The 18,874-nt window shown below is 32.6% G+C and overlaps 1 protein-coding gene across 1 annotated transcript in view; it reads right to left on the reverse strand.

Annotated features, from left to right (window-relative positions):
* The window catches only part of LOC130218078 (polycystic kidney disease 1 like 1), a 42,675-nt gene extending 24,316 nt beyond the window's left edge, over positions 1–18,359 (reverse strand). Inside the window, exons 1-21 of the mRNA XM_056450110.1 lie at positions 18,164–18,359; positions 17,904–18,072; positions 15,610–15,849; positions 14,487–14,619; positions 13,698–13,901; positions 11,574–11,755; positions 11,286–11,489; positions 9,928–10,013; positions 9,156–9,296; positions 8,458–8,832; positions 7,252–7,317; positions 6,985–7,155; positions 6,825–6,902; positions 5,408–5,550; positions 4,725–4,845; positions 2,849–2,972; positions 2,577–2,769; positions 2,400–2,456; positions 2,111–2,311; positions 715–960; positions 512–628 (exon numbers count right to left, since the gene is read on the reverse strand). Of these exons, the coding sequence (XP_056306085.1) occupies positions 512–628; positions 715–960; positions 2,111–2,311; positions 2,400–2,456; positions 2,577–2,769; positions 2,849–2,972; positions 4,725–4,845; positions 5,408–5,550; positions 6,825–6,902; positions 6,985–7,155; positions 7,252–7,317; positions 8,458–8,832; positions 9,156–9,296; positions 9,928–10,013; positions 11,286–11,489; positions 11,574–11,755; positions 13,698–13,901; positions 14,487–14,619; positions 15,610–15,849; positions 17,904–18,072; positions 18,164–18,359 (3,447 nt within the window). The remainder of the gene's footprint in view (positions 1–511; positions 629–714; positions 961–2,110; positions 2,312–2,399; positions 2,457–2,576; positions 2,770–2,848; positions 2,973–4,724; positions 4,846–5,407; positions 5,551–6,824; positions 6,903–6,984; positions 7,156–7,251; positions 7,318–8,457; positions 8,833–9,155; positions 9,297–9,927; positions 10,014–11,285; positions 11,490–11,573; positions 11,756–13,697; positions 13,902–14,486; positions 14,620–15,609; positions 15,850–17,903; positions 18,073–18,163) is intronic.
* Between the last annotated feature and the right edge of the window lie 515 nt (positions 18,360–18,874).

An 18,874-nucleotide genomic window follows, 5' to 3' on the forward strand; every position in this document is an offset into this window, starting at 1 on the left:
ATTCTGACTTCAACTGTAACAACAGAGGAGTCAAGCTTTAAAAGGGAAATTTATAAAAACTTTTTTTCTGAGTGAAATGCTATTGGTCTGATCTGATTCAATGATTTATGCTAAGCTAAGCTTAAGATTGGCAAAAAAGACTGGCAAAGGAGCTTCTTTAAAACTAATTTAGACTGAATTAGAGGACTTCATTTATTAGATCAATTCCATTTAGGATGTTTAAACAAACATTATTAATACTTCACTTTAAGACAGACGGTTCATGCTATCTCTGAAGATGTCACTGTTTTTGATAGTTTGTTTGGTTGGTTGTTTTGGTTGTTTATATATTTGGTAGTGTATATACAGTGAGTTGTATACATGAATTTACAATAGAGATGTAAATTTGACTTTAAAAAGAAGATTTCAAGGGACTAATTTTACAATTAAACAACATGTGAAAGTAAAGTAAAGAGCAGGATAATCAAACAGAAGAAAATGATCACTGTTAAAAAAGAAGTAAAAAATGTACTTTTGTCTCATCTTTTCTCTGAAATTCAACAGTAACTGGTGTGGAAAGATGTCGGACTTTGATTTCCTTTCTCGTGGTGCAGTTGTAAAGCCGAACGTCTGCTGTCTCTCCACTGAACTGTAAAATCACATTAAATTAAAGTAATTTCCTTCACGTGGCAAAGCACATGTATTCTCATATTCAGCCAAGCATTTATTGTATACCTGCATGTCTCTGGAAGAGCGGTATGGGCTCTGTCTGTACACTGTGAGCCAGGTAATAACGCAGGGCTTTTGCTGGCTGTTGATTCTCCAATGCTGAAATTGCATCTCCAGAAAGTCAGTGAAGTGGAACGCAGTGAGGCCAAATGTTTTCACCGTAGAATGAGACTCATCGTCTGTCCAGGCCAACAATTCCATGAAAGTGGTGCTCAGATTGTACTGTGAAATGTTGCTGGACATCATGCACTCCTGTGATTAAAATGTGATTATAAGCTTAATATTAAAATATTAAAATATGTCTGTTTATCCAACATTTTAAGACTAAAATACTATAATAAAATATTACAGATACCAATGTATTGCAGTTTCCAACAAACTAAGCAATAATAAAATAGAAATTAACTGTTTACCTGATTGATCATTTGTTTAAGATGCACTGTGATATTTTGCAGGGACATTTTTTTAATTCAAGGATACTGTATCAAGGATGAATGGAGCTTATTTGTGCAAAGAATTTACAAAAATTAAAAAGTCATTTTTAACTACTCTTGCACAAACTGGAATTTTTACATAAAATTATGAGAAATGTGGAATGTAAACTGCAAATTGTGAGTTGTAAATTCTCATGATTAAAAAAAAAACTCAGAATTAGGCTTAATTTTAAAAACACCACTGAATTAATTGTATTATTTATTAACTCAAATTAATAAAAGGATTCTGACATTTGATATCAATGTGTTAGGAGTAACTAAGAAATAATGAATAATCACCTAAGATTAATAAAGGCTTTTGTAGTTGTCATTACATTGATCAACTGGTGTGAGCAAATGAAGCCTTACTGTACAGATTTAACAAACAAAAGACTTATAAATAGCCACTGAATTTTCATAGGCCAGATTAACATGTGAAAATGTGCATGTCTGAAAATAAATCACCAATTAAGTGTTCAAGCACTTGGTGCTGTGATGGACAACTTAAAATACAACAATATGATGAATTTGGTTCATTCCTAAAAGGCACTTTAATTATTATTCCTACTTTTATTAAGTATTTTCAAGAGTACATGATATTAATATTGTTCATGCTCATTATCACAATATACTGAATTACTGAAAATCATCATTTGTCTACAGATTTATGAAAAATGTCTTATATGATAATATTTAAACTCAGAATTATGAAAGATTTAATTTGTGAGATGGTGATATGTAAATATTAATTGCGCAACAAAAAGTTACAATATCCTTTTTTTATTTTTCATTTTAAAAATAGTCAAAACTACAAGATATAAACTCAAAATTCTGAGAAAGAAAAAAAAAACAATCTCAGAAAGACGAGATGAAAACTGTGAGATCAAGAAACAAACAAATAAAGATTTTAATAAGGATGCTTGACTTACCAGTATTAAATCAGTGATGGTGTGAAGAGCTTTATTTATGAGTTGGTGTCCTGGTTTTGAGAAGAGAACTGGTGCCTCCAGCACACCAGACAAAAGGGACACCAGAGCATTAACATGGTCAGCTGGAGGCTCAGATCCATTTAAGACAGACGAGATTTTATGAACATGCTGGATTACTTGTTTGACACTGTAAAATGTCAGCTAAAAAAGACAGAATAATTAGCAAATCTTATAAAACCATTACAAAACCTTATAAATAAATCAATAATATTCTTTGAGTTATACTCACTTGGCTTGTGATGTTTATCAAGTCACTAAGCCTGTAAATAATTTCATATGAAATATCCTAAAGCAAAAATCAAGAAAAGTATTAAACATTATTTAAAACATTGCTTTATTTGGAAATCTCAATTACAGAATTGAAAAAAAAATGAAATAATATAGCTTTGACAGCAGCAGTAAGGACCTTGTGAGTGATAGAGAGTTGACAGACTGCTGAAATGAGTGCGGAGCGTGTGAGCATCAGAAACTCCATAGACGACTCTCGGTCCAGACTCAAGCGGTTCAACACTTTTGTCAAAATAAAGATGTAGTTGATGATGTCTCGATTACTCCCTGTCTTCCTCAGACTAGTCAGGTTACCAACTCCATACAGGTACCTGGAAGGATTTAAGATCAACTGAAACTCTAATTCATCAAATACATATGTTAGATTTATTGTATTGCATAATTCCATACAGTTCTTGATCCGGGTTGGGCTGAGATGATGAGTTTCTCTGAAAGCTGGGAAAAACAGTTACTGTCACAGGACATGGTTTGGTCGCTGATCCAAATCGGTTCTTTATTTCAATATAGACGTTAACTGTGTAAACAACAACAAAAAAAAAGATTTCAGAGAGTGGGGTTAGATGTAAAAGAACTCAGAATTTGCTCAGTAAATTTCACAAATAATTATGACCCAGTAGGCACCTAAATGTCAAAATCCATCAAAACACATGTCAAAAAACAAGTAAAAAGTGCAAATCGGTTTGATGTTGATTGACTACCTTGATGACATTAAATTGATTAATTTGCATCAAAAAACATGTCAAAAATCAGTACTGTCCTGTAACCCATTTTGACATGTTTTTGATGTCATTGTTAGATGTCAATTTGATATCAAATTTGTTTACATGCATTGTAGGGGTATAAAATCCAATGTATAATTTCAGTCTGTAGGAAGGGTTGGGAGGGGGTTGTTCGGGTGATTCGGAAGACCTACCCCTCACTGACAAAGGTCCACAATTTGTCCTAAACATGAGCTCATTTGTCTTATTTTGACATCATAAATAGTAAAAAAAACATCAAAAGGCTTTAAGGCCAAGCAGAATCCTCTGTTGGCTGTTGCTTCGGTGTGACTTCAGCTAATCAGTTTTGGCCAATGCTAACCAATATGTTTCATGAGTCGAACATTCAGCTGAGCAAGAAAACATACAATCTGCCATAAGCGACGCCATCTTTCTCTACTGTATTGTTTTTAAATAGAGAAAACATTTTACAAGTAACTTTTATTCTAAATCTTGGACCTTATTCTTGAAACAAAAAAATGAGCAATAAAAAGGTGTGAAGCACCAAAAGCGGACTATATTAAAATTCTGTTGAATACTATTTGGCTATTGTTGTTATTCATGTATTTTCAAATGTAGTTTTTTTAAAAGAGAGGCTAGAAAATTGTGAAGCTCTACATTATTATTATTATTATTATTATTATTATTATTATTATTATTATTATTATTATTATTATTATTATTATTATTATTATTGTTGTTGTTGTTGCTGTTGTTGTTTATTTTTATTGAAAGAGCAAAATTCAGACTGAGGAAAATTGAATCTGCTGGTTAGTTTGTTATTTAACAATAATCATTTAACATGCCTAATAAATGACACAGTGGGGCACAGTTTATCATTTAAAACTTTTTAAACCGATTCATATTTTTTTATAATAATTAATGATATCATTAATTTGTAAAAATATTGTTTTACATTTCTTTATTCTAAATCTTTAGGAAATATTTTTGGTATATCAAAAAGTGTGTTTATGATGATTATCCGACAAGCTAATTTAGCTAAAAAATAGTGCTTAAAATGTCACTAAAATGCTGTATTTAAGTCTCATAATTAAATAGAAAATGAGGCGAATAACTGAAAAAAGGTCCACTATGCACAATTTAGCCTACCTAATTCACCCGTGAGGCCCCCACACGAACACGGGGAGAACATGCAAACTCCACACAGAAAAGCCAACTGACCCAGCGACGTTCTTGCTGTGTGGCGACAGCACTACTTACTGCGCCACTGCGTCGCCTTGGCCTGAATTATCATTTGTAATTAAAGCTTTCAGATAAATAAAGCTTCTAATATCATAATACTTTTTGCATTGTTATTTTGGTGGTCTAATGGGCATAGATGTATGCATGATAAATCAATGTCAAGGTTTTGACAACAGATCGATTTGCAGTTTTGATTCCTTTCATTTACAACCATTAAGGTTCCTGCTGGAAAACAAAATAGTAAGTAACACATCGAAAGAGTTTCGAAATGATTAAGTAGAAAATTTTCCAGAATTTAACTCAACCTTTGTAATCATCATTCGGATCTCCACTAGGCAGACTAAAGTAGTGTTGAAAGTCTCTGCCTTCGTAAAGGAGTTTCCTCTTAGTGTTTCCCAAACTGTAGCTGTACTCATACAAGAGATCCTGATCACACAATCACAAATACATCCAAGTCAGATCATAATGCATTCAGAAACAGTAAATGATTGTTGCATTCCCTGTTGCAACTTCAAATATAATAGATTCCTTATAATTATCAATTAATAATAATAATATTTAATTATTTAATAATTTAATATTTAATAATTATTTTACCTTAATAAGGTGTCACTTTCAGCTTAATTTACAGAAAAAACAATGAATTTACCATGCTGCAATGGTTTATCAATAAACTTAATTTACATAATCATGTTTATAAACATAAAAAAATCTGTACTAGAATTTGGTTATATATTTTTCTTAAACTGATATAACTTTATAGCTAATTTAACAATCATTAATTTTTTTTTATTTAACACCAAATAAAATGTACCACCATTAAAAAAAATTTATAATAATTCATTAATTGCATCAGGAGAGCGTCAAAACAACGTGTAATTGCCTTATTAAACTCACAGTAATTCTTGCAGGTTATGAGGATCAAATATTGCACCATTCTTGAAAATGGTAAACAAAACGAATATGCTAAAAGCAGTACAATGCAGACCTCTTTTCCAGAGGAGCAGAAGATGCTGAAATGTGTGTGGATTTCATTGCCGGTGTTGGGCTGCACTTGGCAGTTCATTCCCTCAGGAACAGCTTGTGTGTGGAAGAACAGCTGGCTTTTCCCTCGCAGACGCTGCTCACAACCTGACAAAGAGGACAAAAAAAGAAGGAGAAATGCAAACACTTTTAGCATTCGAGAGGGAGGAAAATGACAATTAGGATGGAAACCATTTGATTTTTGCCTTTTAATCCGAATGGTCATTTAGGGGAATAAAAAACTAGACAGTCAGGATATATAGCGATATTTGAAGCACCAGATTTAATATGAGGCTGGCAACGCCATATGAAAACAACATTAGCCCAGGGTTTCAGTGTGAAATCTTAATAGCATATTAATACTCCTGGTAAATTATCAGCAGTGTAAAGTGAGATATAAACCATAATTGACTCTACTTTAACACTGCAGTTGAAGCAGTAAAATACAAAAACAATAATATCAGCACACTTCCCCGCTTGACTGACTACATTAAGAATCACATTTTTTGTACTACAAGTTTTCTAAACTGTTTTGTATAAATAAGCAAATGAGTCTTAATTTCATTACATAAGCACTGATGTGAACGCTGGATGAAGTCTTACAGTTCAAAACTATTGTTTATATTTATTTTTGACATGTTTGAGTCAAAGGATTTGAGAGTCAAAGAGGAAAATTTTGGGAATCTTTTTTATCAATATAATTCAGAAAATACTGCAAACAGCCAGAAAAAAAATACTCATAATATTTGTCACAATGATAATGATTTGCCAAATAATGTATGAACATACCCCTCTGCAAAAACATTCAGAATATAGATGTAAATAAATCTGTAAATTCTGGAAGTATGTAAGTTGGGCTGAAGTGGAAATGTATGACTCGGTGCCAATAAAAAAAAATTAGGAAATTGTAATTAAGGAATTTAGAAAATCTACAGATACAAATTGATAAAGCAAAATTAAATGTGCATTTTTAGATATTTTCCTTAAATTAAATTGAATTTTTAAAATCTTTTTATGAAGGGCCAAAAAGCACAACATCTCAACGTGATTTTACCAACAGTATATTGCCTTAATTGTGAAAAGTACATTATTTATTTGAAGAGTTCAGATGCAAAAAAACTCTAAATGCCATAATTTTCTTCTAAAATGAGCATTTTTCTCAGCCTCCTATGTTTATGTTCAAGTATTTCACTTTAAAGGCAATGAAAAGAACTTATTCATCACTATAAAAGTAACATTTCTGAGCCTACACACAAGAGTTAGAGAAAAATATCAAATGGCATTTAGAGATTTTTGCATCTAAACTCTTCGCTTGTTCATTTCATTTGCGTCTATAATATAAATCTTGAACATGAGTATAAAAAACAAGATGAAAGACTCACTTGCAAACACTTCCAGCAGATACAGACTCTTTGGTTTAAGCATGAAGGGTTTAAATGCAACAACTGAAGAAGACAATCCTATAGGAAAAAGACAACACAAGGTAAATTTTAAAATTCACATGTAAAAACAGAGGTATGAACTGTGAATACTCGCATATACCTGTCAGGGTGTAAGACTCAAACACAGATGGATGAATGAGTTGTTTGTCCAGATCCAGAAGGGTCTTTTCAGAAACTGCCAGCATGTTTGGATCCATCAGATTTTCGCCCTCATTGTCAAAAGAGTCAGGGAATGATCCTTCATTCCAGCTAAATCCCACCGAATTGCTCCCTTAAGTAACATTTTTTTTTTATATATATTACGTATTTAAAAACTAGCAGTCGGTTCATTATTTACATTTTTTATGGAGATCATAAAAATGTGTACCTGTAGGTCTGCCGACTGGGATACCTGGGTCAGCCTCTTCAATTCCAAAATTATAATAATCATACTCTAAACACAACCAAAAATCTCATATAAGGGATTATATCATTCTGTATAGTTCGCAAAGATAAAATTCTAGAGTTTTGTTAACTTGAGAATGAAATACTTGGATCAGAGAGATGATACCTGATAATGACTCAGAATTATCTGTGTAAAGCTTGTTCTCAGTATGCAAATCTGAAAATGTAGAAACAACGTTAGTGTTTAATTATTTGTTGTTTTATAATAATAATAATAATAATAATAATAATAATAATAATAATAATAATAATAATAATAATAATAATTAGAAAGGCATATACATATACCTGTTTTATTTACTTTAATATTGTTATTATTATTTTTGCTTCAATAGTCATTAGGCAGTGAGAAAACACATGAATCATGCCCAAATAATAATAATAAAGAAATAAAGAAAGAATACTAAAAATCATAAGTAAAAGTCAAATGAAAGCAGAATATGTAAATAGAAATATAAAAACTAACTAATTTAATTGACAAAAACAACAATAGGGATCATACTAACCATGCTGTGTTCATTATAATGTATTATTACTGGCATTATTAACATTACTATTTGACTGGCACAAAGCTCTCATCGACATAACGTACATACACAACTAAATACATAAACATTTGTTTCGTTTTTCTCTGCTTTTGATATTAGAAGAGCTTATTCTGATGTGAAAACGACAGTTAAACCCTGATTGTGTTAAGCGATTGACCACCAGGGGGCGTCTAATGTCATTTTATCCTAACGGATCGTGATATAGTGCTGTACAAAGCTAGCAGAATATTGCAATAATTAAACCATAAAGACAAACACTTTGTTATAATATGGTACACAATTTAAACTGAATATTTTGTCATAATTTACTCACCACTTGTCACCAGTTTATTCTTTCTGTTCAACACGATAGAAGTTATTTTTGTAAGCATTGATTTTAGTATTTGTTTTTCCTACTAAGGAAGTCAATGATTACTGGTTTCTAACATTCTTCAAAATATAGTTTTTTTGTGCAACAGAAAAAATGTTGGAGTAATAAGAGAGTAGATCCTCAGTTTTGGGTGAATTCTCCCTTTAAATATTAACACATTTTTTTAACTAATTATTTTACATGATTCTGACTTATGACTGGTTACTTTTACCTGACATGAAATCTGTCACTGACACCCTATCAGAGGCTGATAAAGACTCCCGGTGACCCTCAGACAACACTGTTTCCCCAGGGAAGGATGAGAGGAGGCCTGGCTGTGAATGCATGACAGCTGGAAACACTGCATGGTGGTTTGTGTTTGAGTGGGGATTGTGAACATCAGGGTGTTTCACTAAAGGCAGAGAATCTAGTGTAACTGGGGCTGTCAGGTCAATGAGATCAGATAAAAGATAAGGAGCCAGAGATCCAGGAATAGAGGTCTCAGTCAGAAGTGCTGGAGTGTTGGGTGTCACTGCAGGCCTGGAGAAATGTAAGCTCTCCTCCATTCTGAAAGGTAAACCAAGATCCATAGTACTGCAGAACGGAACTGAGAAAGAGAAAGAGCAGTGAAACACAAAGTCAACAGTCTTAAATCTGAGGTGTTTTTATTACAATATACAGTGCCTGGCAAAAATGAGTACAAATTAAGAGTTTGATACAATTTTAAAGTAAAAATGGATGATACATATTGCTGATTTTTTTTATTTTAAAAATCTTAAAGAGATTTTTTTTTCTGAAATATAAAAAGAACCTGACCATTTACTCTCATTCAATTGATCCTAAACATTTTATTCTCATGTAAAAAGTATTGTTTTTAAAGTGAAACGGTTTTCTGAGAAATCTAATAGACTCTTAAGCTGGCCAATGTACCTTCTGCAGCAGCTCTGCTTGAGGCATTGACCAGGTGAAGTTTCCAGCGATAGGTCACATTTTTTGTGTTGCAGTCACAATCCTCACAGAAAGCAGAGACAGAAAATGGCTCATTCCAGTTTACTGAATTTTCCTGGCAATCTTTACAAGACATATGAATGTTGCTGTTGAGAAAATATATATATATATAAATAAAAACAAATAAACACATACATTGTTTCAGCTACCTGCAGGGAAATTGTTTCACTTTTAATTAATTTTATTTTAAACTAAATCTAAACCAATATAAGGACAGCAAAAAAGAAATAAATGACAAAAATCTGAAGTAAAAATAAAAAACCTGCGAAATGCAACGATTTGGAATTCTGGAATCTGAGGGTTCAAATCAATTTAACATTGAAAAATTCTCCTTTAAAATGATCTAAATCAGGGGTGCCAAAAACCAAACTTGACTGAGGCTAGTGTGCCAAAGGGTAATTTCCTAATTTATTTAATAATGTTTAAAAAAATTACTAAGAACACTGCTATATAATAACTGATACAGTAATATAATGAAAATATTTCAGTATCCAGTGCTTTGATTTGCTTGCTGATGTCTTCCTCTATCTGTTGAGTGACAGTATTTACATTTTCAAAAATTTTATTCAATCATTTAATTTCATTTTGCTTTTTTGTAGCTCAGCAATAAAACAAACAAAAAAAGGATATGTCAAATTAGAAAATGACGATCTGTGTTAAAGGCATTCATCCCAACCCTCTCGATCATACTCACCCTCCTCGCAGATGGGATGGTGGGCAAAATCAAAGGTTACATTGGGCCAACTTTTGCCCACGGGTCCTACTTTGGGCATCTTTGGTCTAAATTAAGTACTTAGTAATGCATATTACTAATCACAAATTAAGTTCTGATATAACTATATCAAATATAATTGTAATTGGAAATTTACAAAATATATGCACAGAATATGATCTTTACTTAATATTCTAAAGATGTTTAGCATAAAAGAAAAGCCAAAAATTTTAACTAATTCTAATGTGCTTTATTTTTTTTTTACTAAAAGTATATCCCTGCAAAATAAAACAATTTGTGAAGTCCAGGATTAATTATATGCATATATACAGTTGAAGTACAGATTATTAGCCCCCTTTGATTTTTTTCCTTTTACATTTTTTTTTCCAAATGATGTTTAACAGAGCAAGGAAATTTTCATAGTATTCCTGATCGTATTTTTTCTTCAAGAGAAAGTCTTATTTGTTTTATTTCAGATAGAATAAAAACAGTTTTAAATAATAAAAAAAAAAACATTTTATGGTCAAAATTATTAGCCCCTTAGCTATAGAACAAACCATCTTTATTCAATAACCTGCCTAATTACCCTAACCTGCCCAGTTAACCTAATTAACCTTTAAATGTCACTTCAAGCTGTATAGAAGTGTCTTGAAAAATATCTAGTCAAATATTTTTTACTGTCATTATTAGAAATGAGTTATTAAAACTATTATGTTTAGAAATGTGTTGAAAAAATCTTCTCTGTGTTAAACAGAAATTGGGGAAAAATAAACAGGGGGGCTAATAATTTAGGGGGGCTAATAATTCTGACATCAAATGTACATACACTTGAAGTCAAAATTTTTAGCCCTCCTGTGAATTTTTAGTTTTTTAAATATTTTCCAAATAAAAGCAATTTTTAATTTTTTAAGCAATATTTGTTTTCGATTGTCTTCGATGCTATACAATGATTTGCCAAATTACACTAACTTGCCTAATCAACCTAGTTAAGCCTTTAAATGGCACTTTATGCTGAATACTAGTATCTTAAAAAATATCTAGTAAAATGTTATTTACTGTCATCATGACCAAGACTAAAGAAATATATTATTAGAAATGAGTTATTAAAACTATTATGTTTGGAAATGTGATTAAAAAAATCTTTCCGTTAAACAGAAATTGGGGAAAAAATTATACAATGGGGGGGTTATAATTCAGGAGGGCTAATAATACTGACTTCAACTTTAAATATGTAATATCACTTATGTTTCTGTTTTGATCTTTAACTGTACTTTACTGTTTTCTCTGCATAATATGTAACTTCACAATCATGTATTTTAATTGACACAGTTCAGTCCCACCTGACATGTTTTGATGTTACAGTGATGAACATCTCGGATGAGGATGATCGATTGCCACTGTATACGGTCAGAGTGAACTTTAGCAGGTCAAACTCAGGTTTCAAGGCGAGAGCTGGAAATGTAAGCAATGCTGCAGTGCTCATGATGTTCCTGTTAAAACAGCTGCTCTTCTGTGTGTTTACTGGCCTGCAGGACCAGCTATAACTACAACAAACAAAATTGAGCACCTTATTGTGATGTGATTAAACAAAAAACGACTGAATGGAATAAATAAACACTGACACAAACCTCAGAGTATTATTGGGGTAATCAGGGTCATGTGATTTCCATCCATCAAGAGTGACGTTGATGCCGATCCGATGATTGATGAATATATTTGTGGCTCCGCTGATGATACTGACAGGATGACGGTGCACCACTTCTACTAAAACACTGTAGTTGCTGTAAACCACATTTCCGGATACCTGGACCTTTGTGGTGAAAACAGCTGTTAGTTAGTATTTTTCCAATCAAATAAAATTCATTTAAATCTAGAGCTCTTAGGCTGGAAAACATAAAAGCAGGTAGTTATGTTGAGCAGCAAAATATATTGCATATATTCAATGTTTTTATTAATCAGAAAATACTATAAAAAAGTATTACAGCTCTCACAAAAAGTATTAAGCAGTGTAATTTTTTATAGTAATAACAATAATAACAATTATAATATGAAGAAGAATGATACTAAATACTCATTTTGCCATCAGAAGAATACATTTTTAAACTATTCTAAGGATTTAAACTGAAATATTTGGAGATTGTACATACATTTTCTATTTATTTTATTTATATTATTTAATATTTATTTAACTCAAATTTAAATTTATATTCATTAATTCATCTTCTTTATTCAGCTTAGTCCCTTTATTAATCGGGGGTCGCCACAGCAGAATGATCCGTTAACTTATCCAGCATATGTTTTACACAGCGGATGCCCTTCCAGCTGCAACCCAACACTGGGAAACACCCATACACTCTTACATTCACTACAGCCAATTTAGTTTATTCAATTCACCTATAGCGCATGTCTTTGGACTGTGGGGGAAACCGGAGCATCTGGAGGAAACCCATGCCAACACAGGGAGAACATGCAAACTCAGAAATGCTAACCGACCCAGTCGGGACTCGAACCAGTGACCTTCTTGCTGAGAGGTGATCATGCTATCCACTGCGCCACCGTGACGCCCTTTTAATTTATATTAATACATAATACATATAATTAATACAGGAACACACACACACACAAACTTGTTCTGTCTACAAAAACACATAAAGAATTTTTCGTAGGAAGGGCCAAAAACCAAATGTCATTAAAAGCTGTGGGCCGAAGATAAATATACCAAACTATTTTACATTAAATTTGCCATGAGTAATTTTCTAATTAATGTTAGAATATTTAAAAATAAACAGAAAACATTATTTTGAATTGTGTTAACGAATGCATTATAACTTTTTTAATTATAACTTATTGCAATACAATCATAAACACAGTGAAGTTCAATGCTGAATACACTAGTCAAGCAGAATCTGCCTTTGCCTCTATCCGTCAGGTGACAGTATGTACCTTTTAAATTAAATCTGATTAAATAACACCTTTTAAATTGAAACATTTAATTTCAGTTAGCTTTTTGTAGCTTAACAATACAACAAACAAATAAAAGTTCAAATTTAATTTGAAATGACAATCTTTAAACCATCCCTATCATTCTCTCTCTAAGATGGGATGGCAGGCTAAATCAAAGGTTACCATGGGCCAACTCTGGCCAACGCGCCCTAGTTTGGGCATCTCATGATGTTAAGAACATCAAAACAGAGCACCAGTGCAATATTTTTTCATTATGATTAAAATGAGGTAAACAATTGATAGGAAAAAGCAGAAAACTACACATGATCAATTACATGAATGTACAAAACATTCACAGTTTGAAAAAAAGAATAAGAAATTGCTTTTATAAAGTAATATTAGCATTTTACGTATATTTTATCATTTGCAAAACACATTCATTTATTTATTCATTTTCCTTTGGCCTAGTCCCTTTGTTCATAAGGCGTCATCACAGTGAAATGAACTTATCCAAACATATGTTTTACACAGCAGATGCCCTTCCAGCTGCAACCCAGTACTGATAAACATCCATACACACTCATTCACACACATACACTACAGCCAATTTAGTTTATTCAATTCACCTATAGGGCATGTCTTTGGACTGTGGGAGAAACCAGAGCACCCAAAGGAAACCCACACGAAGTGGCCCAGCTGATACTCGAGTCAGCGATCTTCTTGCTGACAGTGCTAACCACTGAGCCCCATGTCGCCCTTACAAAACATACTTAGCACATCATTTGAGTCAAGTGAAAAAAGGCCCTTACCTTTGCTATGGCTTTAAATGTTCCATAATGAAGGAGGTATTTTGGAAGATCAATATACTGCCGTCCTGTGTCTATGTGCGAGAGGAGCAGTTTTTGACCACTCATGTCATATATAGTCCATCTATACAGCAGACCTCTGGACACATTACACTCAATCTGGGCCTCAAATGTCACAGCAAGATGGACAGGTTGAGAACGCCACACCTGAAAGAAAGAAAGAAAGAAAGAAAGAAAGAAAGAAAGAAAGAAAGAAAGAAAGAAAGAAAGAAAGAAAGAAAGAAAGAAAGAAAGAAAGAAAGAAAGAAAGAAAGAAAGAAAGAAAGAAGAAAGAAAGAAGGAGGGAGGGAGGGAGGGAGGGAGGGAGGGAGGGAGGGAGGGAGGGAGGGAGGAAGGAAAGAAAGAAAGATAAAAAGAAAGAAAGAAAGAAAGAACAATACCTTGAATAAGAAAATCAAATAACTTTAAAAGCACAAAACATATACACAAAATAATACAAAAATTAGAAAACAAATCCAAAATTCAGGGATCCATGTTAATGTTTTTGATCAGAAAACTGCATAAAGCTGTCAATGTTATTTGTTGTTTGTACAAAACAACATGAATGCTTTTAGTGCAAATTTAGTTTTGAACATTTTAGTTCATTTTAACAAAACCATAATACTGATAACCATGATAAGTATGATCACAATAATTGCAATAAGAAATTTTCATACCATTACATTTCTAGACAGACAGACAGACAGACAGACAGACAGACAGACAGACAGACAGACAGACAGACAGACAGACCTGTATTTTGTGTGGGCCCATATTTTTCACTGGCGGAGGCTGACATAATTCTTCAACAACAAAGATGTGTCCTGTTAAAGAGGTTGAGCTCACCAGGTTGGACATAATAACCTGTATTATATACTCTCCAGTGCTATAAAGAAAAAAATGCACAGATAAAATTGAAGTGTCAAAACTATCAAACAGTACCATACCAATAAAACATTAGGACATTCGTATTTTGCTTAAACGTGAGTCCCTTCTCCGTTTATTTACTTTTTGAAAATCAATAAAATCAGACTTTTACACCAACCTATGAAATATTATTCCTAGATTAAAATAACAGTTTTCTAGATAAATATATATTTAAAGTGTACTTATTCCTGTCAAAACTGAATTTTATGCAGTCTTCAGTGTCACGTGACCCTCAAAAGATATTCTAATATGATGCTTTATTTCTCTATTATGATCGATTATTACTGACGTTCAATCATTAATAATCATTTTTATTGCAGAAATTAAATCTGTCTAGTATTTAAATGGAAATAATTTAATGAATGATTTTAGCAAATGAACACTGGCTAATGGAGGGTGAAGATAATGATGACAAAGGATGATCAATATCACCAGTAATTTTTTAAAAAATGGTAGGAGATATAGAATTGATTTATGCACTGAGGAAGTTTTATCGATGTAAAATTTTCTGCATATTTTTGTGGAAACCAATGTGTTTATATGATTTAGCATTAATAAAAATAAATCTGTCATTTACTTTTTCTTTATTTGTTATAAAACCTGTTTGAGTTTCTTCTGTTAAACACAAAAGAAGATATTTTGAAGAAAGCTGGAAACCTGTAACCATTGACTTCCATAGGATTTGTTTTTCCCTACTATTGATGTCAATGGTTACAGCTTTCTTCAAAATATTATGTTTGTGTTCAACAGAAGAAAGGAACTCAAAAAGATTCGGAACCGCTTGAGGGAGAGGAAACAGTAAGTAAATTTTCATCTCCTTTATAACATTCAGCATTTATTTAATTAAACATGACTTGGTGAGCAAGAAAAACTGCTTTATAAACATTATTATAAATCATTACTAAATATTTCTAAACATTTTAAGAACCCTTTATTATGACATTGCTACCTGTAAAATACATGATGCTCAGTGCTTGATCCATTTCGTTTTGTTCCATCTCCAAAATTCCAGACATATGAGACGTCCGTTCCCGAGCTCACACGGCAGGTGAATTTAACGGAGCTGTTGGACAAAACTGAAGGACTGTACAAGAGTCTGTTGGGCTGCACAGATCTCTGAATCACCACAGCATAAACATCTGACCTGATGGACTTAACACCATCAGATACTCTGACTGTCACATTGTACCTGTAAAATAGATAAATATAATGTAAATGATGTCAGTGAACACAAACACTATTTCAGCAAAACTTTATATAATTGTTTACTATTTGAGCTAAAGTTGGCATGAAATTCCTCTTCTTATTTTAATATGTAGTAGTGCTTGTTATAAATGATGTGTCTATGAACTTCATTATTTTGTAAAAATTGCATTATTTTGTAAGCAATAATTTACTCTAATAATCTTTAATCAAATTCCTTCTCTCCTCTATGGTGGCAGAGAGAGTTTAACATGCTGCAATTTAAGAAAACACATGCAATTACAAAAAACGCCAGCAAATTAAGAAAAGATCTTCATCCGTTTGACAGCACACGTGCTGCAAATCCTCACAACACAAACACATTTTTAAAAAACATGCTGCATTTTCTCACAACACTTACAAAAACATCAGAACACGATGGAAATGTTTCAAGGGGACCCTAAAACCTGACGAACACTGCTGTGCCGTGACTATTGCTCAGTGAAGTTGTCTGTGATCTTTGAAAGGTGAGTTTTCTGGTTGTTTGTTTGTTTTAAATCCTGATTCCCTTGTCTTTTTAATTTTTTTAGCCTAAATAAGCATAACCTAAATGGCCGGGTCTGTCAGGTTTTAGGGTCCTCTTGAAACATTTCCATTGTGTTCTGTGCTATTAAAAAGAATTGTGAAAAAATGCAGCACGTTTACGTAAATTGTTAGCGTTTTGAGAAAATGCAGCACATTTTTTAAAAATGTGTTTGTGTTGTGAGAATTTGCATTAGTGTCATCTTTTCTTAATTTGCTGGCATTTTTTGTAATTGCATGTGTTTTCTTAAATTGCAGTACGTTAAACACTCGCAGCAGCCTCGAAATGACTTTTTTTCACTTCTGGTCACATGGAATTCCTTTAGGGTGGGACTATCAGCGTGTGTCTCCTTTCTGCCATGCTTTTGTCTATTTGTCAATTTTCACCTATCTTCTAACAAGCCCGAAGGACAAAATCATGCACCACTCTACATCTTTCTCTAATTTCAAGACCATTTAAATTTGTTTTACATAACAATATGGGGAAAAAAGGACAATCTTAACTTTCATGCCGACTTTAAAGCTATTTAGTTTGTCCATGGTAGCCTACACTTGAAAAAAAGTTAAAGTTGCAATGAAACCAAAGTTAAGATTGTTCATTTTAATTCTTTCGTGACGTTCCTAACTGACTGGATTATAGGAAGACAAGTGTTGCTAAGTAAACGAAAAAAGTGTTGATGAAAGGATGAGGGCAGAGCAGAAACGAGACATGAACTGATATCCCCTCCCAAATAAACTTTCCATGTAATCAGATGGGAAGAAGAGTTGTTTCAAGGGGGCAAGGTTGTGATTTTTCAGTAAAGATTCTGAGGGCAAATGAATTTGCACAGAAAGTGCACAGATACATCGTTAATAACAAGCACTACTATATACAGTTGAAGTCAGAATTATTAAACCCCCTGAATTATTAACCCCCTTGTTTATTTTTTCCCCAATTTCTGTTTATTGGAGAGAAGATTTCTTCAACACATTTCTAAAAAAAATAGTTTTAATAACTCATTTCTTATAACTGATTTATTTTATCTTTGTCATGATGACAGTAAAGAATATTTGACTAGATATTCCTCAAGACACTTCTATACAGCTTAAAGTGACATTTAAAGGCTTAACTAGGTTAATTAGGTTAACTAGGCAGGATAGGGTAATTAGGCAAGTTATTGTATAACGATGGTTTGTTCTGTAGACTATACAAAAAAATATAGCTTAAAGAGGCTAATAATTTTGACCTTAAAATTTTTATTTTTTTCTAAATTGCTTTTGTTCTAGCCGAAATAAAACATATCAGACTTTCTCCAGAAGAAAAAATATTATCAGACATACTGTGAAAATTTCCCTGCTCTGTTAAACATCATTTGGGGAATATTTAAAAATGAAAAAAAAATCAAAGAGAGGCTAATATTTTTGATTTCAACTGTCAATATAAAAATAAGAAGAGTAAATTTTGATTTCAGTGTGACTTTAAAAAATAAAAAGCAGCACTTGTCTGGGAGGCGATATCTCTTTTTGAAGATCCTGGATGTTGTTTTTATTTCCGGTCCATCCCCAAATCTCCAGAAAAAATACAAAGGATCAAGTCCCTCTGCTACTGCCATAAATTTGATGTCTGTCTGTGTTGCATATGCCTGTTTGTCAGAACAAATCCAAACAGCTGGAAAACACATGTATAGCAGAAAAGTATAAATACATTGAGAGCTTTGGATAGCTAAGTATTATTTCTGAATGAAGGAACCTCCTCACACCTTGCTTGTAATTGTCTATAGATTTCATTGAGGATTTATCCTGCTGTTTGCCCACTGTATGTGTGGGCAGAGGGGCACAGAATGAGACGTCTTGATTTTTTGTGGACAACATGAGATTCAAGTACTTAGTCTCAGAGGAACAAGCTCTGATCTGCCAGTTGGTAGAATGAGCGTAAATACTGTTTGACAGGGTCATGTCTAAAAATACAAAGACATGTGGTAGTCACAAAAGCCAATGTTTTAGTCTTTCTAGAAAGTTGCAGAGAACCAGGATTGTGTAAAATGTGTATCTTTGGTGACATTTTTGCAAAACTTGTATAATGCATTGCTTCTTGCACATTATTCTGCTGTTTGTCCACTTAGCTTTGCTTAAAAGCATGTTAAAGGGATAGTTGACTCAAAAAATGTTATTCTATCACCCTTTATTCACCCCTTACGTGTTTCAAACCTTTATGAGGTTCTTTCTTCTGTTGAGCTCAAAAGAAGATATTTTGAAAAATGTTGGAAGATTTGGATTTTCCTACTTTGGAAGACAGTGGTTATGAGTTTTCAGCTTTCTTCCAAATATCTTCTTTTGTGGTTAACAACAACAACAACAACAAAAAAAAAAGGAAAATCATAAAGGTTTGGAACCACTTAAGGGAGAGTAAACAGTAGTAATTTTTAATTTTTGGGTAAACTACACTGTTAACACTTACTGTAGATTATGGA

Source organism: Danio aesculapii, chromosome 24, assembly GCF_903798145.1.
Source record: "Danio aesculapii chromosome 24, fDanAes4.1, whole genome shotgun sequence".
Taxonomy (NCBI): Eukaryota; Metazoa; Chordata; class Actinopteri; order Cypriniformes; family Danionidae; genus Danio; species Danio aesculapii.